The following is a 22,989-nucleotide window of genomic DNA, read 5'->3' on the forward strand; positions in this document are numbered from 1 at the left end:
TTTTAAAGTAATGCTCAAGTCTTACACAAACAAATCTATGTTCTTCCTTATTGTTTTTTTGGTGTAGATGTCACTTACTCAGTCAGGGCGCAGCGGTTACTGTAAAAACATTTATACGGCAGTCACTCGGACCGTTTTTATGAGATATTGATGTTTGTGTGTTTTGTATTCAAGTGTAGCATTTACAGGGGGGTTTATATATCTAGGGCGCCAGAAATGAGCAAAAAGGTACCTACCTTACTGTGGGCATTTCGATAAGAATTTACTTTCTGTAGGACACATTAGCAGGACGACATGTGTTATCTTGGCTCTCACATCAAGCCAAAAAGGTCCAGGATAAGTTAGTCACAAGCAGGAGCAAAGGTGTTGCTAAATGAGTAATTCATCTGCTGTACCTAATGCCTGATGTGTAGCTGACCTCTTCTTTGGCCCAATCTTGATCATTCCTCGCAATACCAACCGATGACCATGCAGGCTAGGCAAACACCCTTCCAAATGAAACCGGCGAGCGAATTCAGTGCGATGAAACTCAGACGTATCATGACCGTACTGATGCCCCTCTCTTTCACTGGATCATTCACGTCGGCGGGCGGCGGACGATTGAATATTCGTGATGTAACGAGTGCGTCCAGTCAGCCCAGTTGTGGGTGACTGGTTCGACGGATCAACAAGGTACTGACACCTCAGATTCGAGCTCACAAGCGGGATGTGACTCGCGACGAAGGAAGGCTCAGGCGTTGGAGCCTTGACACAAAGGGATCGAGTTGCCTCGTCAACCTATGCAGCAGGCAACTTCTCGATCTTACCCCGGCCACGGCTCTTCTGAAAAGCCTCCGCGTCGAGCAAGGACTCCTTCTCGGCGTAAAGGTATTTGTAGGCGGTCTTGATAGTACCGTCACTCACACCAGCCACCACGGCGATGTCCTTGGATGTCTTGGCCTCACCCAAGTAGTGGGTAGCCATGAAGATGCAGGCCGCAGCAACCGACAGAGGAGAGCGTCCGGCCAGGGTGCTAACCTGTCCAGTCTTCTTCGCGATAAGCATGCCGACAGATTCGACTTCGGACTGATTGCGGACGCCCAACTGAGAAACGTATCGGCGGACGAGATCCTCCGCATTAGTCGAACCTCGCTGCTCAAAGCTGTGGACGGTGGATACAGCGCTATGGCCAATTTTGTCGCCCTCGTTTTGAATGTCGACCAAGAACTTCTCTAGGAGCTTGAAGACCCTGCCGATCTCCTTCTTGGAAACGCGGGTCAGGTTGAAAATCTCTCGGAAGGTTCTGGCGACACCGCCTTGACGGCACGCGACGAAGATGCATCCTGCAATGACAGCTTCCTGGGGCTTGCCCTTCAAGAATTTCTTCTCATCGGCGACTTTTGTTGGATGTGAGTAAAGCTTTTCAAAATTTTCTAAAATCAAGGATTGGTGTACATACGCTTGAAGATGTGCATGGCGGTGTCGCGGACGTTGTTGCCAACTTGGAGAGCATCGGTGAGGGTCTTGATCTGCGAGAAACCTTCCTTGAGGTTCTTCGCTCCCTTCTCAACTGTCTTCTGCTGCGTCTTCATCAAATGAAACGAGTTGCTACCCTCGCTGCCAATTGAGGTCTGCAACGTCGCGACGGTATCCTCGAAGAGAGGGTTGCCAACGTCACCGACACGCGAAGGATCATCGTTGTTTGTGTCATCGTTGGCAAACGTACGCCACTCAGATCGCGTGTCAACGATTTTGTCTCCGACCTGTGCCGACTCCGGTCAGTATCAGTATGCTGCAAAGCCAAGATGCCAACTCACCACGAGCCCACAAGTTGCGCACACCATGTCACCGCTACTAAACTCCTCGGCCAAATTGGGCGGGAACTCCTTGCAATCAGGGCACATCATGATGTGAGAGACTTGGTCATTCTCCTTGTAGTCATCGTCGGAGCCTCCGGCACCCATCGTGGCCGAAGTTGCAGACGCCATGGTGTTGGTGCCCAAGGTGACTGACAAGGAGTCGTTAACCACCTCGCCGAGTACCCCACGGTCTCTTCCCAATGTTCTGGCCGTTTGCTTTCGCGCAGTCTGTTTAATCGGCTTCGAACTCGAGAAGGACTGGCTGATGGTCTGCTGAGACCGCAAGGTCTTGGGCTGTCTCTTCTGGGCGACGTATATATTCTTTCTCGCTCTCTTCTCTTTCCTGAGCCCTGCCCTGTGCGACTTGATCACCTGCACGATGTGGGTATCGGGGATGTCTTCTGAATTTCTCGAGAGAATGTTCGTAGCAACTGAACGGAAGAGTGGTGAATGCGTCTTGGCGGTCTTGCAGGGACGTCGGTAGCGACGGCCCTGTCAACTGGTTGTTGCTGATTATGAGCCTCTATCGCCTTGACCCTCCACCCTCGTGTGTTGCCGTCGCCGAGATGGAAGCGCCGCGGTGTGCTGAATGGAGATAACACGGTCGAACACAGGAAGGTTCGTGAGGAATGCCGATAACTCGACGACCACCGTAGGTTGACGCTCCGCAAGTCGAAACGTAACCGTGTAGCGCTAGCGTGTTTGCTCGAGATAAGGCAGAGGAAGTCGGTTCACTGCGTAAACGCGTGTGTTGTTGCTTTGTCGCCGACCCCCTTGACTGCAACCAGTGAAGGTGTCCTCCACGAACAACAATGCGATCTGAGTCGATGCGCTTTGTCCCCGTCGAGAAAGAAAAGCAGGTCAGAAACCAAGTCAACCGTTCTCAAAGATCGACGGCACCAAAGTGGCAGACGATGGTGAGAGTTGCGGGTTCGCAAGTGAAAGAACGACTGACGATGGGTAAGAAGGAAAGATGATGTTTGGATCCGGTCAGGCAGGCTTTGGGAGTGGAGCGTCAGAGAGTTAACTGATGGGTTTCAGAGGGACCGAGCCTAGCGGCTGACTTGCTGACTGATGGCTGTGACCGGTGACTGGTGACTGACGGAACTGCCTGCCTGACTGCCTGGCTGGCAAGAGGCTGAGTCAAGCCAGTCCAGTCTAGGCCGGACCCCTTGGCGGCCGTGGCCGTGATTACTCAGCACTGCCTCACCTCGAACCTTCGCTTCACTTCGTGCAGAATTACAAATCCAAGAACATTCACTTCAGAGAAGTTGACTTTGAGTAAGAAGATGGGAATCCGGCACGAGTGAACGTGTGCTTGTGTATCCTGATGCACAATTTACACTGGAAACACCAAAATTCACCTGCCACGTCCAAAGCAGGTTGACCAGGTGCCAAACCTGCATCCACGAAGAACGAACCGCTTTGTAGAGAGAAGGAGAAGCTGTTGACCCGGGGCCATCATGTATTGCGGGCCAAGGGTAACACAAAACCTTCACGCTACTGCCAATTACATTTCATCAAATAACCTCTCAATATCACACTTGCCGTGGTCGTTCTCGCTCCCCGAGGCGTGGATGCTGAGGAAGTTGCCTGTCTGGTTTGATTTCGTCCCAACAACCGTCCCTTGACTTCAACAGTGCATATTTCCTCAATTACTATCTGCGCTCAGATTGGTCTTCAGATGTCATACAATGATAAGTTTGACATCTGCTAGGTATTTCAACCTTGTGGCCTTCGGTTGGGAACCACTCCGGAAGACGACTGCGCCCCGCCTCCTCCTCCCCAAAAATTCAAAAACATTACTCCACAATTTCAGAGCAGACAAGCTGTGAAATATGTACCGGCCACACTTTGAGGCCTTCTAGTCCTGATTTGATGCCAATTGTTGGGCCTCAGCCCACGCGAGGGAGCTTAGACTTTGATGCCTTCCTCCTCCTTCCCGGCCCTCAGAAGAGGGAACACCACAACGGCCATACGGTGTGTGCAGACATGTGGAAGTATCTAGGGATAGCAAAGCCTCTTGAAAGACCAGTCGCTTTTTCTCCGCGAGACCACTTCGTACTTTTTACAGAAGAGGGTCTGCCCAACCATTGTAACCCTTTCTCCGCCAATTCTCCTGGCTTGTGATTTTGGTCAAGTATGAAGATGGATTTGGATCATAACGTGATACCAAGTAGATTGAAGCAAGACTTTGGTCAGATGCATAGTACCGCACAAAATTGGACAAGGAAACAATCTAGCCGTCAATGATTCGAGCTGTGGTTGAGATCTCGACATCTCCCAATTCACCGATGCCCCATAACTTGCCCGGGAGCGAGGGAGGCGTTTTCACCTGTACCTGAATCCGCTGCGCTGCCTCTACGAATCGATCTCGCACGCCAGACCAGCCCCCAGGCACGTCTACTACTAGCTCAAAGTCTCGCTTGCGGAACTCTCCGCTGACGAGAACGTGCTGCACGTCCCCTGGATTAGCATGCAATATCACAGCCGCGACAGGATCGCTCCAGCCGAGCATATTTGGGGAGTCTCCGTAGAAGACGACCAGGTCTGCCTTGGCCCCGACTTGCAGAACACCGATGTCGTCACGCTTCAGCGCTCTCGCACCCTGACGAGTGGCTAACAAAAAGGCCTGTTCGACTGTCATGGGATTCATGTTAGGGAGCTTCTCCTTCTCCACCAAGGTCTTCGTGTAACTGTTGTTGCGGACTGTCTGTAGCCACAACCGTGCTTGGCCGATCATGTCCCCGGAGAAGGTCCAACTTGTGTCAAAGCCAAGAGAAGCATGGTCAGATATCAGCTTCCCGGTGACCTGTCCGTGACCGAAGTGACATTCTGATTCCGGTGTAATCGAGACGAACATGTCGTGCTCTCGGAGCGCGCTCATATCTTCATCAGTCAGAAATGGAGCATGGGAGAAGATTATAGGGATTCCAGCATCTGGTAAGCCTTGCTTCCCCATATTTGCCGCCGAGCTATTGCCTTGCGGCCAGGGGCCTCCCATATGGTGCATAGTAAAGGCTTGGACACCGAGCTGCTTCGCCTTTACACCTATTTCCTGGATGGCGTCGCCGAATGAGCTACCAGAGAGACCATCAAGTGATAATCCGAGACAGACTCTTTCCGTAGCCGCTTCAGTGGCTTTTGCTAGACTGATTTTGGCGGCTATCTCGCTGATTATCCCCCACTGCTCTTCCACTGGGAAGTCGGGCCGTGAAGCAATATCGTAACACCACCAGACTCTGGTTTTGCTATCAACAGCGGCTTGATAACCCGGCTTCACCACGGCACCGTCCCAGTTGTTGTGAGCATGTTCCACATATGAAGTGACACCGGCATTGAGTCCTTCCAGGTAACCTTCTAGGGAGCCGATGTAGATGTCCTCGGGAGTAAAGGCTTTAACAGCTGTTGGCGATATTTGACTTAGCCAGTCAAAGTAGTTTGCTAAGATAACATTCGGACCGAGTGTCCGATAAACAGTCTGCCTTCAGAGTTTGTGAAAAGTCAGGGGAGTTCTCATTCCAATAAATAATACAAAGTCAAAGGAGGGGCATTCAGAATCGATTAGTCTTGTCATGTGTCCGACATGCTGATGAACAAACTGCCCATGCGTTGTCTCGATGAAACTTTCAAAAGAAAAAGAAAGAGAGTAAAAGAATCATTTACCAGGAGTGAACATGTGTGTTGATGAACCCGGGTGCAAGGATCTTTTCAGCTGTATCCAAATGCTTATAAATCAGCAGCAAGGAAACGTAAACCAACACCAGAGGGTATAAGCACGATAATGCCGAGCTCGCGAGGGGATGCTGTAAGCCGTGAAGGAGCGGCGGTGGAGCTTGCTGAACTCGGCAGCCGGGTCCCGGTCTGGACACACAACGGCCCCGGGCAGCAAGCGTCGCGCGAATCGCGAAGGCATGCCACACGTACACCTTAAGCTTTCCCAACGCGGTGATGTTGAAGAACTCAATTTACTATAATTTTGTTGAGTTCCGAAAACCCACCCGTATTATCACCATTTCTGAGATAGCTGTCATTACATGGGTTCTATTGCATATCGTACTCGACTCAACCAGGTCTGCATTGGCTCGTTCTGTCCTCGATCATGTCTTCCCAGCCAGTTTTGGTTCCGACAGCCTCTTTGCATGGAAAAGTGGCCCTGATCACAGGGGCAAGCCGAGGTATTGGCCGTGGTTGTGCTCTTGAGCTTGCCAGACGCGGCTGCAAAGTCGTCATCAATTATGCGAAGAGCAAACAAGCCGCAGATGATGCAGTCAAGGCCATTGTGGATGTCACAGGCTCCAAGGATGCTGCGATATCGATACAAGCCGATGTGACCAAGGTGACTGAGATCGAGAGACTGTTCCAGGAGGCGGCAAGTCACTATGGAAGGATTGATTTTGTCTTCAGCAATAGCGGTGCCGAGTCCTTCGACAAGACTGAAGAGATCACCGAGGCACAGTACGATTACGTTTTCTCGCTGAACACCAAGTCCCAGTTCTTCGTTGCTAAAACTGCCTGGAAGTATCTGCAAGACGGCGGCCGCGTCGTTCTTATGAGTTCCCTGGCAGCAGGTGCGCTTGGAATTAAGGATCACGCCCTGTACAACTCATCGAAGTTGGCTGTTGTCGGTATGGTCAAGGCATTTGCGACGGACTTCGGGCCTCGTCGTATAACTGTGAATGGAATTGCTCCTGGAGGTGTCGTGTCTGATATGTTCTATGAGAATGCCTGGCGGTACATACCTGGTGCAACCGCCGATTGGCCTTTCAGGACTATCGAGACGATGGTCGCCAACCGCACGCCTCTTGGTCGCTGTGGTGTGCCAGAGGATATTGCCAGAGTTGTTGCTTTTCTAATGTCAGAAGATGGAGGCTGGATAAATGGTAAGCATTTCGACTTCGCAGACATCATCCATTTGAAATGGCTCATATCACTCACAATTGTTCTCAACAGGTCAAGTTCTCACTATCACTGGCGGCTACCCTTAGATTTGTGAGAGTCTGTGACAAGGCTTCAAATATAGAGAATAACGCGTTACAACACCTCTGTTTTGTCGTAACTATGAAACGTTCACGATTCTTCGCGTTTAAGATTACTCGAGATTCTAGCAATGGTTTACTTGAACGAGTGTATGCATCGCATTCAGTATACATTGAATCATTGATGCGTGAACACTGCCTGTGTGGAGTCGGAGATGGTAGCACTTTTGTATAGGCTGAGTAACGGTGAATTCATGGCGATGTATCACCAAACTTTCGTCAAACAAAAGTTGCTATTATTCTTCGTGAAAGAGTAAAACGATTCAGCATCAGCGTCTACTATGCTATCCATGACTCTTCCTTTAAACTGTATAATGATAAAAGTTCCTATATTGTTTCCTAGTAAAAGACTTGAACAGAATAAACACTTTCAAGTCATCAAGATAGCGTTTTTGTATCCCTAGCTAATTCAATACAGCCTCCATGATGTGCCACTCACTCGAACCGACCCCAGAGTGCTTGCCGATAACTTTGAAACCTACAGATTCCAGTAGACGCTTCATTTGAGCAGCAGAGCGCTCCATGGCCGCGTAGACAGACATCATCAGCAAATCAGACTTTGTAGCCATGGTAGTTGGATTCACATCAGCAACCAGTTTCTCATGGATCAACAACCTAGAACATGGTCCCATGGCATTCTTGATGTTGGCAAGAAACTTGCGACAAACGACGTCACTGTGATCGTGCAACACTCCACGGAAGTAGTATACTTTGGCATCTGTTTTCATAAGATTGGTTGTAAGTGTTATAATCCTTGAATATTCGAGGGACCAGGGTCCTTCGAGGCTGGCTGCTTTCAAATTTACGTACCTCTAACTGGCTGCTCCTTCAACATGTCAATTTCCATGACCTCAACATCAGGAATTCGCCTGTTTGCAACGACGCTAGGGCGGTCTTGTAGGATGACCCGTCCAGTGCTTCTAGGAAATGACTTTCGCAGACTGATACATTGCTGTCCGAAGCCCCCACCGCTGACGTTGGCAATATTCTCAAGTCAGCAATGAGATGGGTGGTGATGGAGAATGAGATTAATAGGAGAGATGAAACTCCCAAAATAGAGTCACGCTCCGAAGAAGAACCCAGCTACAAAGATAATAGACTTACACGTCAACGAAGAGTATGTCTTCAGTGAGGGAACCTTTGAATAGCTTATCGAACGGGTAGAGCTCGCACAAATTGTCGTCATCAAAGCGACTTCGTGCTGCCGTCATCGTCATGTAGACGTTGAAATGGCGCGACATTTCTGGGTGAGACTCCAGCCATTGCCAAAATGTTTCCTTGGTGTGCCATCCGTACTGCCAGGAGCAATTTTCCGGATCTGTCGAGTCCCCGAGGTCTATGTCTCTGAGGAAGAACGGCAGGGCTGAGTAAGATCTCATGCAAAAGAGCCTCATGATTGTTAGCACAGCGACACAGACGGCGACTTGGAATTGAAGAAATCGGAGAACCGTTGAGTTACTGCCTTACTTCGGCAAACTTACATTGTCCAAACATTGGCCACTCGTTCCTCTGTGGCGTAGTCCCTGGTTTTGTCGTTGGCGACGTATGCGCCGGAGTCCAGCTGATCAACGAAACCGTGGGCAGCCAAGAAGCGGAGGATTCGCTCAACGAGAAGTGGGTCACCTTTTGCTCCTCTTTTAACGACATTCTCAGTAGTAAAAGGCCCGTTTGACTCCGACAAGATGGCGAAAAGCCCTAGGTCACAGGCAATTGCTGTGCCAACAATTTCTAGAGGCTGTAATCTCAACATGCGTATGTTAGCCTCAAGGATTTCTTCACTTCCATGTCAAGCTCTTCCAAGCTGATAAAAAGGGGAGATCCCCATCGCACTCTATCGTTCCGGGTTTGGAACTTGATGGAAGCCCATGCCACTTACAACCCACGTTTGCTGTGTGGCTAGTTCGTCGTGTGTCTGTAGAAGCTTAACAGTGTTTTCAGCAGCTTTGATGGCCGCCAAGCGATGCTTCTCCAGAGAACGTTGGTCCTGTGAATCATTCTGAAATGCAGCATGGACTTGGTTGCAAAGAGCCTGAAACTGCTCAGTGAGCTGGTCTAAATTATTGTACCCATTCATTATCGCTGGCTCTATGGGATGATGTGGGAAGGCTCGGACTGGAATGACGCTCTGGCGAAGAAGATGGTAGGAAATATGTAGACGAGAATATGGTATCATCGAAAACTTCAGAGTACATTGGTTTGGCATGTACTCAAAAAGGTAACCAAGAAGCAATTTTACCTAATGCCAGCAGGAGCCGGTGAAGGCTGGGAGCACGGCAGCCGATCCCCGCACAGTTGTATGGTGCGTCTGTAATGATCCTAGACTAAGGTTTCCCGAAGGTTACTGCACGTTGTAAGCAGATGTGTGATTGTAAAGCTCTAGCGCTTTGCCTGATGCCGTGCTCCTAAGAAAAAAAAGTCGTCTTTACAGAGCCAGAATTACGTTGGCCGAATTGTAAAGGCCCTTGCAATGTAAGGCTTGCCGTGGGGAACTCGCAGGAATAACACCAACATGGATCAAATGCTGGAGTTCGGACGCCGAGGAGCGCCGAGCTTAGATTATTGCGCGCACACAATTTTGAACATAAGAGGAGAGTTATATTTGAAATTATTCTAGGTTTAGAGGCTGGTCAAAGTTCGTTGGGAGGTGGCGTGTCTTTCATCCTCGGCTGCAACCGCGTATAGAACTCCACCATGATGATGGGGTTTAGGTAGATTAGTCTAGTGGGTGTATCTTCGGAAGATCGGAATCAAATTGTATTGCGCTTACCTTTGTACTTTTTTCAAGGACAATAGATATGGGCTACTAAATGAGGCAAGTGGCGATTGGTAATTGGAGATAAATAACTAGGTAATTATCAGATGCAGGAAGCGTTTCAAAGATCAGCATCCGGAGTCAATTAGTATCTGAAGTTTAAACATGCTGCCCCGAGGTCCAAGCAGTAAGTTATCTACAGCAACACTTCTCTTCCATAGAAAGAATGAAAGACACACAGAGAACGAAGATGTTTTTATACTTAATGGGCACCGAAAAGCACATAACTTCAGTCGCTTCGGCCTCAGCCTCTGCTGATTCGGCCTGCCTCACTTCAGGCTGGAATACCAAAGTGGTAAGTCCATCACACATCGCGCAGAGGCTTCAGCTTCGCCTGCTCCAAACATCGAATGCAAGACTCCACACTCTAGAATTCTCATCTACAAAGTATAAGAACCGGGAAAGTGACAGGGAATGGAATTGTCGTGTAATACAGAACACATTTAGGTCTATGCTGCCATGCACTGCCGTTACTAATACTCTTGCCGATCAATCTGAGAATGAGTATAACCAAAACCTGCTCTTAGCAGCTTGAAATGCGCCTGGAAACTAGTTAAGCTCGCTTTCAGCATACGTTTCGAAGACAGGATAAAAGGGAATTCTTCCTCGCTGTTGACCATAGCATGGAACATAATATAGTGCATACATCAGATGCTCCTCGCATTCACGTGAATTGAAATAAACTCAGTATTCCTTGGCTTGTAAAATGATTTGAGCCGCAAAAGCACGGTTGTGAAAGTCTTGCTCTGTCAACCTCCGGCTTTGCTCCACTGTTAGTGAGGAAGAGGTGTGTCAACACGGTGGTTGAATTCCTCTCTATGGTCGATGATGAAGTAGGAGGCTTGGTAAGTGTCAATACTACGAACAATGTGTGGAGAGCTGACGATCTATAACACATACCTGTGGTGGCCATCAGCATGAAAGGTATACCAGTAATCCAAATATATCGATACGCTAGGGCAATAGAATCAAGTCTCGCTATGGAACCAACATCAATGATCTCTGATGTCATTCCCGGAAGGGAAGCCACGGCACTGCTATTTCCGGACGTTTGCATTAGAACCATAGCAAATTGCTGAGCAGTCTCCGCAGAGAGGCCGGCCTTGGTGGCTGCTTCTGCCACAGCAACAAAACCGCGCGAGTATTGATTGTTGTATACGGCTGTGTCTAATGATAGCAAAGCACGAGATCGATCAGAGTTTTGGTATGAAATTGCTCAGTTCAAGATTTGACTTACAAATCGGAATACCAACACTACCTCCCAAGGCTCGAATGCCTATGATGATACCCGTTGCGCTAGCGATGAGCTCAGGAGGAGTCGATAACTGTGCGGTTGTCACAACTTTACCAGATTATCAGCCTATGATCCAGAGAGCTCTCTTTTTTGAATCTGTGACGTTCTTTTCTTCTCCCGGAACGGACTCACGTGTGCTGGTGACTACACCAAGCCCTAGTCCGAGGAAAATCGGATATGCCCAGACCTCCTCCCTGGACTGTGCACCGGCGGAAGCCATCAACGCGAAAAAGATTGTGAACATTATGAATCCAGTCAGAGTTATACTCTTTTGTACAATTATCAGCTGGTCTAGACCGTATTGAGGAGTTTTTCTTTTCTTGGATGTGGGCTTACGCGGACTTTCTTCGTCGCGGTGCATATTGCGCCGGCCACGACTGAAGATGCGGCAGCAGAAAGCCATGCAACTGGATACCTGTGAGTAATTACCTTGTTCCAAGCCACAAGTCATTCAGAAAATTAAACAGACGTCGATTTCTGCAGACAATACTCACCGCCATAGTTGATGCCAGTCATAACTGGGTCCGCTGCAAATAGTGTTGATATCTGGAAGAATGTCAGTTACTGGCTATCATTATCAGACAAACATGTGAAGGACCGAAGACGAACCTCGCTAGCAAGATAGGCATTGGCACTCATGAAAGCAAGACCCTCGCAGAAGAGACATACAAGGGTCAGCGGAAAGTTGCGGGACTTCTCAAAGAGGCCATGGTGCAAAATGCCATCCGTTTTCACTTTCCACTCGTAAAATCCGAGGCAGGCCATTAAAAATATACCAACCGCGAATGGTACATAGACCACTGGACTTGACCAAGGATAAGGATTCTGTGAGAAAGAAAGTCCAACGCAAAATAACACGAGACCGCCCATTAGAAGCCCATATCCTACCCAGTCTAACTTCGACAATTTCTCTCGCAAAGGGAGAGTTTGTAGATCTCTGGGGCTTGGCCGGTAAACGAAGAGGAGCAGTGTACCGGCGATGAAATAAAGTGCTGCGCCAATGTAAAAGTAAGATCGAAATCCATCAGGACCACCAGATCGGCTAAAAAGACCGCCGACAACGAGAGCCACGAACGCACCAACACAGCTGAAACACATAAGTGCGCCCTGAGACCAGCCACGCCAGCGCCTAGGCAACACTTCTGAGGCCACGGCATGTAGGACGGGCTGACCACCAAAAGAGATTCCGATGAGGCATGTTCCACTTAGAGCCATGCCTATGTTCGTAGCTCGAGCAAGGATGAGTGCACCCGCAGTCCCAAGAAAAGAACCCATTAGTACCAAGAGCCATTTACGGCCCCAGTAGTCGGCAATATGGCAGAAGATGGGGCCTAATACAGCAAGGCAAATGGCAATGCTTGTTGTCAGCCAGGAAGTTTGCGCAGCTGCATTAAATTGGGTTGTGATAGTGATCCCCAGCTGCGCAAGCACGGAAAAGAATGTCAGCCATTGCGTGCATTACAAGCCGGAATCAATGCTGTATGAGAACGGCAAGGAGGTACCGAACACTCACTAAACCGACTCCAACGAGGCACCAAGTCTGAGCCAGGTAAATCAGGTTGCAGGCAAACGTGGCAAGGTATGTTAAAGTCGAAACACCACGGATCGGGATATCAGGAGAAGATTCGCCACTGTCGTATTCTCCACTACTTGTTTTCTTAATCGAAGAATCGATGGCAGTTGCTGGTGTGAGATCTGTAGACTGGCTCTTGGGCTCCTGGGCCGAGTCCTTCACAAGGTTGAGGGGTGGAGGTCTCGCCCCAGCATGCCTGAAAGCGTCTTCCACTTCAGTTCTCATTGGACCATCATCTGGACGAGACATATTGCATGCGGATGAGGTGTTTTGGGAAAGATGAGGTGTGAGTAGACAGGACTGGTACTCTCCATCTCGAACAAGTTTACATTCGAGATATAAGACATCAATATGTAGCCTGGCCTACCCATGCCGAAATTTGAAAGTCGTAGTTGCGCCGTCTGCTCCGTAGCGACCCAGTGTTTCAAAAGACATACTCATTTTCCGGGCTTGCCAGCGCCATGCGCGCTGGTCGCTGCTGCTCTTGCTTTGACTATTCGACTTGATAGTGAGAGCTCGAACATCTGTGCGCTCTCTGTGCCCAATTGACCCCTATCCCTTGATCTCTAGATGTCGCCGGAGGCCGGATTGCTGAACGCATGAATGCTAGCCTTGGCTGAGGATCCGTGCCGCGTTGCCGCGGATATGGATAAAGTACAGGAACAGGCCGTCAATATTATTAGAAAGCAGGCAGATTTGAAGCACGGCTTTCGGCGAAGACTGCTAAGCTTCTCCAGCTCCGAGTCTGGCTTGAGATTATCGAGCCAGAATGTAGGATACCTAGTAATGATTGGTGCCGTGCAGGGTGAATTTCTATCTACGAGCTCGCATTCTGCTACCTTCTTTGGGCTTGTGCCATTGACTTCACTTAGTCGCACGGAGAATAAGTCCGGAATCAAACCGTGACATCGAGCCACCTCGGCCCGCGGTGGAGCCTCTAAGTCCAATGAGGCAGAGGGTAATATGCACAAACGAGCTCACTTCCCTCGCTTAAGTGTTGGCTGAGAGAAGCTTTTCGAGCTCAAAGGAATAGAAAGAGTAGAGCATCGGTAAATGCGGGATAGCGTGAGCTAATGGGTCGACCTAGCAGGCATCAGGGGTCCCTGCTGGTAGGAGTGTCCAAGCCGAGAAAGCAAAAGGGTCACTAGTTGCTTATTATGAAATATTGTGCAAATGCGTCTGAACACTCGAGGATGAGTCCATATTTCCGTGGTGACGAGATTTGTGTTTGAGATGACGCCTTTGTAGAGGCAGGACAGGCACGAAGGCGAGCCATCGTCTAATTCAAACATTTTTCAGTAGTATTAAATCCTTGCACTTCACTTGAGTGCCACTCTAGTGGTCATGACTACAGACTTGGTACGATGTTAGATGATGGTACTGCGGATTGGCGAGCTGGCAAACTCGTATAATCCGTCTGAACCTACGGTGTTAGACGAAGTCTCGTGGTTTACGGCTCCAAGTGTGATACAGATCACTTAATATGTTACCGTCCCATATGACTATGCCCTTGTGCAGATATTCTTGCTGCCAATTGCCCGTACTCTTGTTTTCTAGGGACGTAGTACCAAAACTGGGAGTCCAGCTTCCATTGTTCCTTTAGAAAAAAGAAAGAGAAAGAAAAAGGGCCGTTGTTAAAGCCAATTGACCCTATCTATATTTTGTTTCACCGTGGTGGAAGAGATGAGGAAAGTTCAGATAGTTGAGAACATTCCTATTGCAAGTCATAATCTATGGATCGACGATTGCTCTAATTCGGCAAGGTCTTCGGTGAAATCTCAATAATGGAATCCCAGCTGCCTTTTGGCTTGTAGATACCAGTAATCTCCAACGCTGGGTCAGTTGCGTTTACAACATCCTGCCACTCCTCTCGGCTCCGCTCCTGGGTGTTCAGCATCTGGAGCATTGTGACGTCCACGTTCCTAAGCGTACTGAGTCAACCAAGAAGCATTCTAATTATTGATGCAGCCGTTCACGGCCGTAAGAGACAAATACCCAGCAAAGAAAGCGCGACGTACCTCATGTATCTTTCGGCTACCTTGGATTCTTCCACGTTGGAGGGCGTAACGACAACCTCAACAAGCAATATTTTGCTGTCGGGCTTCAAAGCTGGGACAATCTGGCGCAGAATGCCGGCGCAATTTTCTACCGACCAATTGTGACAAATATGACGCAGCACATACACGTCCGCCCTGGGTGTGGGTTGCGGCTGAAAAAAGTCATGTGGCACAAATTGTACCCGTTCAGACAAGTGTGAGGGTAGCCGAGAGGCTCCCTCTTCAACCGTATGCTTGTAGTCTTGGACTACCAATTTTGTAAGATTTGGGTGGCTTTCAGCCAGGGCGATGCTGAGGAAGCCGGAAGAGCCACCAACCTGGATCCCGGCTTTTGTCAGCAGCTCGAGTCTCACTTGTACTCTCAAGCAGTAGCTGAGATCATAGGTTTTGGGTTATCCGTTGGACTTACATCCACGACAGTAGCATTATTGCCTAGCTTGGCCCAGGGATAGCCAGTGACGACGTGTCTGAGATCATGACCCGGGTCTTTGCCCACTCCTTCCATCGCACCAAAGAAACGAGCTTGACGCTCCGGGTGCTGTTCAAGAAATTTGTAGATCGGATCTCTCGTGTTGAAAGCCAAGTTGAATGCGCTGTCCTCAGGGGCCTTGCTACCCTGGTATCTCTCAAGAGCCTCGGCGAGCTTGGCTCCGGCGGGAAACATCTCTTCCACACAATGCCCGTACCAATCTCTCATGACATGATTGCGAAGGAGAAGTGCGGACGAGGCTGTGTGCTCTACTCGAGTTCCATTGCTGCCGTCCACTTCGCGCATCACACGATTGACAGCCGCCTGGCGTATGATGGCCTTGATTTGAGGTTCCGCGAGACCGATTTGGGACGAGATATCTTTATAGGTTGCACTGCCATTGATGGGGACAGTGTCGAGGATTCCAAAATGGTAGATACATTGAAGCACTGAGTTGTCAATGGACTGTTGTCATGTCCGGCTTCCTTTTAGTAAAGACTACTTGTAATTATTGGTGAAATAAAGATGACTTACACCCCAGCAGAGTCGACGTAGGACCTCACCAGGACCAATGGTCAAATCATGCAGAGCACTCGTATCATCTATGATTGCGAGACGTGCAGCTTCTATTTCGAGCGAATCTGCCGTCGAAGGGAATTCTTGGTCTGCATCGCGATCGAAGGATGGAGTTTTGCATTTTTTGCTGGCCAGCCACTTGTTGACCAGAGCTGAGTTCCGCGCGATTCTCTCACCAAGTTCTTGAATGGTGGCCATTGTGACTCTTGGTTCGAATTGACTCCGTGTTGCTGGAGGAAATTTCCAAGCCAACAATTCAGGTGTGGCTGTGATATATTCCTTTCTCAAATTGCTCACGTGGCCCCGACAGATGTACCTCGCCAACCTCTGGAACTTGAGGTAGCGAAGCTGCGTTAGAGGCGTGGAAATATATTGTGCTGGCACTTTCCGAGCCATTTACCCTTCTGGACAGCCGACTTAACAGAAATCGCGTTCCGGCCGTGCGGCGACTGACATTGACGGTCGGATGCCGGTGTCCGGCCGCCACGTCCAAGGTTCAAGCGCCTGGGCACGACGCTGATTGAAAATCCGAGTTCCTAAACAACCTATGGCCCAATCCAACGAAGACCATGAAGTCTGTTCAATTATACCCCTGTAGATCATGACATTTATTTGATGGCAGCAGGTAGTGATCAGCCGTGGGCATGAGTACGCACAGCTGGCTACTCTGAAGTCCTAATACGGCCATCAGTCAGCAAGTATCCACAGTAAAAGACCTGGATACACCTGGCGCATTGCTGCTATGGACACTGCATATAAGTTCTCAATGAGAGGTGGTGTAGAAGAAATAGTTGAAGAGCAATTGAATATATCGAGGATTCCCATTTACTCTGACGAGTGTGTATGTTCAAGGTTTCAGTGCATGTCTCTACTACCTGCCTGTCCGAAGGCTGTCACGATCGAGCCACATCTTGCAAAAATAGCCATCTCGCCTGATCTGCCCAGCCCTTGACCATCCAGTCATTGATACTGCGTGGAAAAAAGTCTATAATATCTAGGAAAGACGCATCATGTGCGAGAATCACCATAACGTCTTCTCGACCGTCGAAAGCTTTCAGCTTCTGAAGCGTTTTCTGAGCTTCAACAGTGTCTTCTTGAAGCAACGGTGCTAGCTCATAAATTGCCTTGTCACTCTTATCACCAGTACGTAGAAGACGCAATAATTGTGCACACGGACACGGCTTCGCATGGTGCGATCCTGCTTGGCTCAGCATGGTGCTAGGAAGAGTTGGTGGCAGTCGCCTGAACTGGCTTGGCCTCAACTGTGCTACGCTGTCTTCAATTCTTCGTGTCAGCGACTCGGGTAAGTGACAAAAGTAGAATCCAAGGCTGGAGGATTGCATTATGCCTAGTATAATACTTACGGCAACAGTCAGCCCCCATGAATACCCAAGAGCTCGGAGTTGTGCGGCAAAGGGCTCCAATGTGATGTCCGGTGTGGCCAGGGCACTCAAGGACCCAAAACGATCCGTCGCCCCAGAAGTCCACGGCGCGAAACCCGCCAATATTCTCCATGGCGGGGTTTTCTGTTCCAAATTCCAGCTCTCTAACAGAGCGACCCAGGAAGGCACTGTCCAGGACCATGCCATCAGGATTCGCAGGGTAGCCGGGAATGTAATTAGACTTGAACCCGGGGCCGACAACCAATTCTGTGCTTGGTGGGAAGACCGATGGGTCTCCGACATGGTCTATGTGAGCATGCGACCAAATGATGCTACTGATTTCGGCAAGGTCGTGCCCATGTGCTCGGAGCGTGTCCGGTATGTCACAGAGGTTTTCTATCTTCATGACGGGATCCACGGCATTAGGCCCCCCACCAAGCATGGCCTTAAGTGCGGGAGGCATGCGAGTGAACAAGTCTTTCATGAAAGCGAGATCGAACAAGACCTTCTGCAGCCGATGTCGCGACTCTATTAAGAAGCTGTAGCTGGCTAGACGCGTGTATTTCTGAGCGGCTGAAGTCGGTGCAGGGTGAACGAGCAAGCTAGACAGCATTTGTGTTGTTGCGCCATTGATTACCGAGATCTTGGCGCAGTGCCCTCTGTATGCAGGAAATCGGATATCTTCGGGTCGGTATCGTGCACCCGCGCTCGCTGCTTCTGATACAGCTGGTGTTGACAGGTGTGAAAAGTGATGCCGACCTGCTGCTTTAAGGTTGTATTTGAGCCAGATTGTGTGAGTCTTCCTGGAACATCGCGCAAATCCCTCGGCCCAAACGGTGTGGAGAACAGCCATAGTGAATAATGCAAAGACTCGATACCTGATGAGTCCGCCGCTTGATTATCATCGTCAATGAGTAAGAAAGTATTACTATTTGCAAGTAGTCGACTTGCTTTCAGCTGCAAATCATGGAAACTGGTAGATGCACAATGGTTCGGAGGTAGATTTCTCAGCTCATATTTTTGCGCTGTCCGGGCGCCGAGCAGGCGTGGGACGGCCCCGCGTCCTCTGGTTATCTCGGTTATCTTCGTTGGTTGTCAGGGTCGAGTTTGATATGGCCTGATTGGATCGACGAACTGCTTACCCGAGTGCAGCCTCAGTCGAACGAGCTGCGTATGATATATCTGAATAAGTAACATGATTATGTAGTCATAATTGCATTTGAACATCACATAGCCCAGCGAAAAATTGATTCGGCAGGACATGGCATAGTCCATACGGTTGGCATTAATTACAATGTATCTTTGCTCATCTCATCACAATCAGATTTACTCCCGCTCTCTTGGGTCACGTATGAGTATCAAAGGAGTCTGCCAGAGAAAGGAGAAATGTGTCTCGAAAGCTGTACTACGTGAGATTTCTGGACGCTTTGTGTGCCATTTTGGTCTCATTACGGTTCAGCCTGGCTGTGCTTTTCAGACCGTTAGCAATTCTTCGAGTCCAATCCAGCGTCTGGGACCTGGGTGGAGTGCTTAGCGAAAAATAGCACATGAGAACAACCTAGGCACCTCCCTGAGCCGGGAACGGAACGAACAATATGGCAGAAGTCAAAAGGGTGTGGTGCTATGACATGACATGCATTCAAGCAAGCTGACTCCAAGTCAACTCGCAAACGTGTGAAGTCCTTGAATCAAAATGACATCCGCTGAATGTATATAAAGGTCTAGGAGCACATGAATTCTTTGCCAAGCAACCATACTGTGATTTACCAGTTTCAGTTACGTTCTATCCCATGAAAGAAAGCCTGAGTCTCTTGGGGCTTCCTCAATCAACCTTCCCTCAGCCACATGCTTCTCAAACCAGCCATACGCCATGTGTGTCCCTTCCGGGCCGGAAAAGTTTTTATGGTCAGGATTAACCACATTCACAAAATGTGGATCATTCTTGACGTCAATGTAATCCTGAGGGTCCCGGAAAACAATGGTGACTAGTGCATCATAAGGCGAGTGGTTGACTACTGGAAGATTGGGATATAGTTTGGGTAGATCCTTCATCAGGGCTGACGTATTGTGTTGCTAGAACAAGGACTTAGCTATTTTGGCGCTTTGAGCCTTACGCCCGGTGGCCAGTTGAAGTTATCAAAATACATACCATTGTATAATCAATGATTTTCTTTTCAACCAGGAGTTTCTTGAGGAGCGGCGCATGAGTCTCGCTTATGTACTGATGGTACTCGTCCTCGCCCATTCCTGGCTTGCGCGTGGCGCAGATTGTCACGCTGAATAGGCGCGGCGGTCTGCCCATTCTTATGCGCTGAGTTCAACTTGATTCTTACAGTGCAGGACGAGTTTTTAGATGAGGGTGGCGGTGCGTATGCAAAAGAAGCAGTGTACATAGCCTCAAGCTTAGGCTGCACTGGACATAATTGGGGAGTCCATAACAGTCAGTGATTCAAACAGTTGAACGAGGCTTATGAGCATTCAAGTTCAGTAGCTTTAAATTTCCTAAATTTGCCTCGACCATTTTCTTCGTTCTCTATTATTCGTGACCGACCTGGGTCTTCCCATCATCGGCTTCCGACGCCCGCTTGCTGGGCAGAAAATACACCTTGCAAGTCGGCTGCCGATAAGCGATCAATTGAGGCTGACCATTCAGCTTACACGGATCATACCCCACATATCCTGTCCGGGCCATGCAACTTCACCCAGAACACCGCTGGAAAGTCAAGCAGTCTCTTTTTCTTGATCTCGGGCTTTGTTCATTGATGATCAAGTCTGGTACGAGAGCCTCGCGCAGATCCTTTTGCCTTCTGATTGAACGCGACTAAAGGCAGGGAATCTGAGTAATACATGTAACATGTCAAGTAAGCCCACTAACTCATATCTCCAAGCTCGTTGATGCTGATGCTCTCTGCGGTCTTTCCAGTGCAACCCACACACAATACACACGCATTGCAAAACAACCCCCCCCCCTTTTTTTTCAATCCCCAAACATAACCACTTACTTATAGGCATTGCGATGAGTGATTTCAAAGTCCTCATAATAGGAGGTGGTAAGTGACAAAATCTGCAGCATACGAGTATCACATGTTTCAAGTCTTAACATTCTGGACTAGGAAACTGTGGCTTGGCTATTGCTACCGGTCTTGAACAGGTACGTTCATTGCTGGCCAATGTCTATTCTGCGGACTTGAAGTTAGCCCAAGCTCAACTTACACCCGAGTTTTGACCTAGGCTGGTATAAAGTACACTATTTTTGAGAGGGAAAGTCGGTATGACTTTTACAACAGGCCTCGAGACTGGGGAATGTTGTTGCACTGGGGGCAAGAGTACCTCATGAAGCTACTCCCTGATCATCTCGTAACCCATCTGAAAGAGGTGCGATGTGACCCAAGGCTCAATGATCATGATGCGTCTTTGAAGGGGGTACCATTCGTCGATGCCTTCACTGGTGATGTGATAGCCGAAATTCCCATGCAAGGAGTAAATCGTGTTTCCCGCATGAAATTACGGCGTTTTCTGACCGAAGGCCAAAACCTGAACATAGAGGTACACTTCCCACACAATGTGAAAATTCGAATTCATCTAATACGATTGGATAGTTTGGGAAGACCATCTCGCACTTAAGCGTTTGTCCCCAAGGAAATGTCACGGCTAAGTTTCGCGATGGGACCTCGGAGTCAGGTGACCTTGTTGTTGGATGTGACGGGTCTCATTCTATAGTCCGCGAGTTCCTCGTGGGTGCTGAGGCCGCTAAGCTCCAGCCAGTCGACCTCACCATGATCAATTTCCCACTTGGTGGCTACACAGTCGATGAGGCTCATCTTCTCCAGACTCTGCACCCTATCTTCAAGATAGCTGCACACCCAGAGCGTCCCGGAAATGCCATCCTTGCAGGTATGTTCTTACAGCCGAAACATACTTGCGGGAGCACCTTAACTAACTGTGATCACACGAGCAGCACTAGATATCGCTGATCCAGAAGATGCGACCTCGTGGAAATTCCAGAATTATATCGGTTGGTGGGGCCCACCATATGCTAAAGACCTTCAAGATATGAAGACACGCGTGAAGTACTATAAATCATTCATTTCGTCTTTTTGCGAGCCATTCCGCACAGCAGGACTTAAATTAGGTGAAGAAGACACCATTCCTGTCTATCCAGGGCAGCAATGGGCGCCTAACATGCCTTGGGACAATCGCGGTGGACGGGTCACTCTCGCAGGCGATGCGGCTCACTCAATGGTACCTCGTAAGTCAAGACGCCGTGTCTATCACGCGAGGCCTTATCCCATTTCAGAGTGATCAAAAGAAGGACTGACTGATTGCAGAGCGTGGCCAGGGGCTTAACAATGCCATGCAAGACGCCGCACATCTCGTCGACGCAATCAAGTCAGTTCAGATTACCCAGCAGCATACATTGAAAGATGCAATCGACGCTTATGAGAACGAGATGAAACCCAGAGGCTCAAGGGAAGTACACTTGTCGCTTGAGCAAGCTCGCCAGGCAAGCAATTCCAAGGCGATCAAGGAAAGTCTAATCTTTAAAATCGGATGGAAGCCAGTAAAGGTGCCGAACCATGAGAAGCAGACAGATACTGCCGCTTGTAATTAGAGTTGCAAGTGTCAAAAGAGAAGAACTGAGGAAGCTTCGTTTCATTGAACACTCGACGCACATACATAGAACAAATTCAATCAATTCTAGTCTCCATCTCAGTGATAGACGGGAAATGACATCCAGAGAATAATCCGGGGGGGGGGGGGTTGTCTGCCAGTATCTTAGTAAGTTGGCACTCACCCATCGTTTTGAGCTAAGCCGAAGGGCTTAATTTCACCATAAGGTGACCGTGATATGTTAATTTGGAGATTAGGGTACATTTCTACTAGGTAAGCCCATGAGAGAGATTCAGCCTCGGGGATATCCACGTTAATTTTGACAAACCGTGTAGAAATCAACCTGTCATAGATTCCTAAGGAACACCTGAAGCTTATATCGGAATACACCATCCGCTCGGATTTCGGCTCCCAATTTCCAAACGTTTCTATCTGTGATGTTGCAAGGACCGAAACGAGGGTGTTCCCTGTTTGAAAATACCACCTTTACTTTCTCGTCAATCTGAAATTTAGGAAAAGTCCTTAGTTAGATTACAGGTAAATGCATCTTATTATCATTATTGTGTAAATTGTAGCGTTAGCGTTTGTAGTAAGCTGATTAGTTTGTTGGGTTTATGGCTATAAGTAGGCCTTAGAGGGATATAGCTTTTAGCTGCTTCTTATAACTAAGTAAGCAACTTATACTTAAATAAATACTAATATCCCTAAATATGCATTATATTTGAATATATAACTTAGCTAATACTAATTAATAGTTATAAAAGCAATTATAAATAGTTAGATATAAAAAAAAATAGTTTATTATTTTAGAATTTATATATTATTTATATATACTTTTTATAAAATAGCTATACTAATATTTATTTATATTTATAAACTTATATTTATTATAAGTATTCTCTATAAATATTAATAAATTATTATATAATTAAAAGAATTTAAATATAATAAATATACTTTTTAATTTAATTATTTTAAGTATTTATTATACTTTAAATTAAATATTAACTTTTATTAAACTTTAAACTTTTTATTTATTTTTATTAATAAGCAAATTTACTGTATTTTAGCAATACTATAGTATACAAAAAAGAAGCTATTATTTATATATATTTACTATATATTTAATAAGTAATTTTAAATATAGCTATACCTAATTTCTTTTACTTATAACCTTTTTATTAATTATAAAAACTTTAACTTTTTTATATAATATAATATTTACTCTTTATTTACTTATTTTATTTTAATACTTTATTATTAATAACTCTTATTAATATTATAATAAATAGTAAAACTAAATTTATTTTATTATTAAAGGATAAATTATTAAAGTAT

At 47.7% G+C, this 22,989-nt stretch overlaps 9 protein-coding genes across 9 annotated transcripts; 2 read left to right on the forward strand and 7 right to left on the reverse strand.

Annotated features, from left to right (window-relative positions):
* Nucleotides 1-777: 777 nt before the first annotated feature.
* Nucleotides 778-1,967, reverse strand: J7T55_012796 (transcription initiation factor iib; the record flags this gene model as incomplete). Its single annotated transcript, XM_053145460.1, has 3 exons — nt 778-1,376; nt 1,439-1,742; nt 1,797-1,967. 3 exons carry the CDS (start codon nt 1,965-1,967, stop codon nt 778-780), a joined length of 1,074 nt encoding a protein of 357 aa, XP_052992186.1.
* A 2,110-nt stretch (nt 1,968-4,077) lies between these two features.
* Nucleotides 4,078-5,517, reverse strand: J7T55_012797 (uncharacterized protein; the record flags this gene model as incomplete). The annotated part of the gene is made up of 2 exons (XM_053145462.1): nt 4,078-5,243; nt 5,505-5,517. The coding sequence occupies 2 exons, from the start codon at nt 5,515-5,517 to the stop codon at nt 4,078-4,080; spliced, it is 1,179 nt and encodes a 392-aa protein (XP_052992187.1).
* Nucleotides 5,518-5,940: 423 nt separating this feature from the next.
* Nucleotides 5,941-6,826, forward strand: J7T55_012798 (uncharacterized protein; the record flags this gene model as incomplete). The annotated part of the gene is made up of 2 exons (XM_053145463.1): nt 5,941-6,721; nt 6,792-6,826. 2 exons carry the CDS (start codon nt 5,941-5,943, stop codon nt 6,824-6,826), a joined length of 816 nt encoding a protein of 271 aa, XP_052992188.1.
* Nucleotides 6,827-7,281: 455 nt separating this feature from the next.
* J7T55_012799 (S-adenosyl-L-methionine-dependent methyltransferase) lies at nt 7,282-8,951 on the reverse strand (the record flags this gene model as incomplete). The annotated part of the gene is made up of 5 exons (XM_053145464.1): nt 7,282-7,595; nt 7,688-7,848; nt 7,982-8,266; nt 8,359-8,612; nt 8,754-8,951. 5 exons carry the CDS (start codon nt 8,949-8,951, stop codon nt 7,282-7,284), a joined length of 1,212 nt encoding a protein of 403 aa, XP_052992189.1.
* Nucleotides 8,952-10,373: 1,422 nt separating this feature from the next.
* Nucleotides 10,374-12,805, reverse strand: J7T55_012800 (PEP5; the record flags this gene model as incomplete). Its single annotated transcript, XM_053145465.1, has 9 exons — nt 10,374-10,459; nt 10,590-10,856; nt 10,927-11,031; nt 11,116-11,251; nt 11,320-11,360; nt 11,478-11,529; nt 11,593-11,808; nt 11,872-12,402; nt 12,497-12,805. The coding sequence occupies 9 exons, from the start codon at nt 12,803-12,805 to the stop codon at nt 10,374-10,376; spliced, it is 1,743 nt and encodes a 580-aa protein (XP_052992190.1).
* Nucleotides 12,806-14,306: 1,501 nt separating this feature from the next.
* Nucleotides 14,307-15,856, reverse strand: J7T55_012801 (uncharacterized protein; the record flags this gene model as incomplete). The annotated part of the gene is made up of 4 exons (XM_053145466.1): nt 14,307-14,478; nt 14,575-14,930; nt 15,023-15,547; nt 15,617-15,856. The coding sequence occupies 4 exons, from the start codon at nt 15,854-15,856 to the stop codon at nt 14,307-14,309; spliced, it is 1,293 nt and encodes a 430-aa protein (XP_052992191.1).
* A 1,020-nt stretch (nt 15,857-16,876) lies between these two features.
* J7T55_012802 (uncharacterized protein) lies at nt 16,877-17,893 on the reverse strand (the record flags this gene model as incomplete). The annotated part of the gene is made up of 2 exons (XM_053145467.1): nt 16,877-16,920; nt 17,023-17,893. 2 exons carry the CDS (start codon nt 17,891-17,893, stop codon nt 16,877-16,879), a joined length of 915 nt encoding a protein of 304 aa, XP_052992192.1.
* A 923-nt stretch (nt 17,894-18,816) lies between these two features.
* On the reverse strand, nt 18,817-19,342 carry J7T55_012803 (EthD domain-containing protein; the record flags this gene model as incomplete). The annotated part of the gene is made up of 2 exons (XM_053145468.1): nt 18,817-19,113; nt 19,190-19,342. 2 exons carry the CDS (start codon nt 19,340-19,342, stop codon nt 18,817-18,819), a joined length of 450 nt encoding a protein of 149 aa, XP_052992193.1.
* A 388-nt stretch (nt 19,343-19,730) lies between these two features.
* On the forward strand, nt 19,731-21,652 carry J7T55_012804 (uncharacterized protein; the record flags this gene model as incomplete). The annotated part of the gene is made up of 7 exons (XM_053145469.1): nt 19,731-19,815; nt 20,049-20,090; nt 20,154-20,191; nt 20,272-20,586; nt 20,640-20,934; nt 20,999-21,289; nt 21,369-21,652. 7 exons carry the CDS (start codon nt 19,731-19,733, stop codon nt 21,650-21,652), a joined length of 1,350 nt encoding a protein of 449 aa, XP_052992194.1.
* Between the last annotated feature and the right edge of the window lie 1,337 nt (nt 21,653-22,989).

Source organism: Diaporthe amygdali, assembly GCF_026229845.1.
Source record: "Diaporthe amygdali strain CAA958 chromosome Unknown NODE_20_length_815715_cov_65_842320, whole genome shotgun sequence".
Taxonomy (NCBI): Eukaryota; Fungi; Ascomycota; class Sordariomycetes; order Diaporthales; family Diaporthaceae; genus Diaporthe; species Diaporthe amygdali.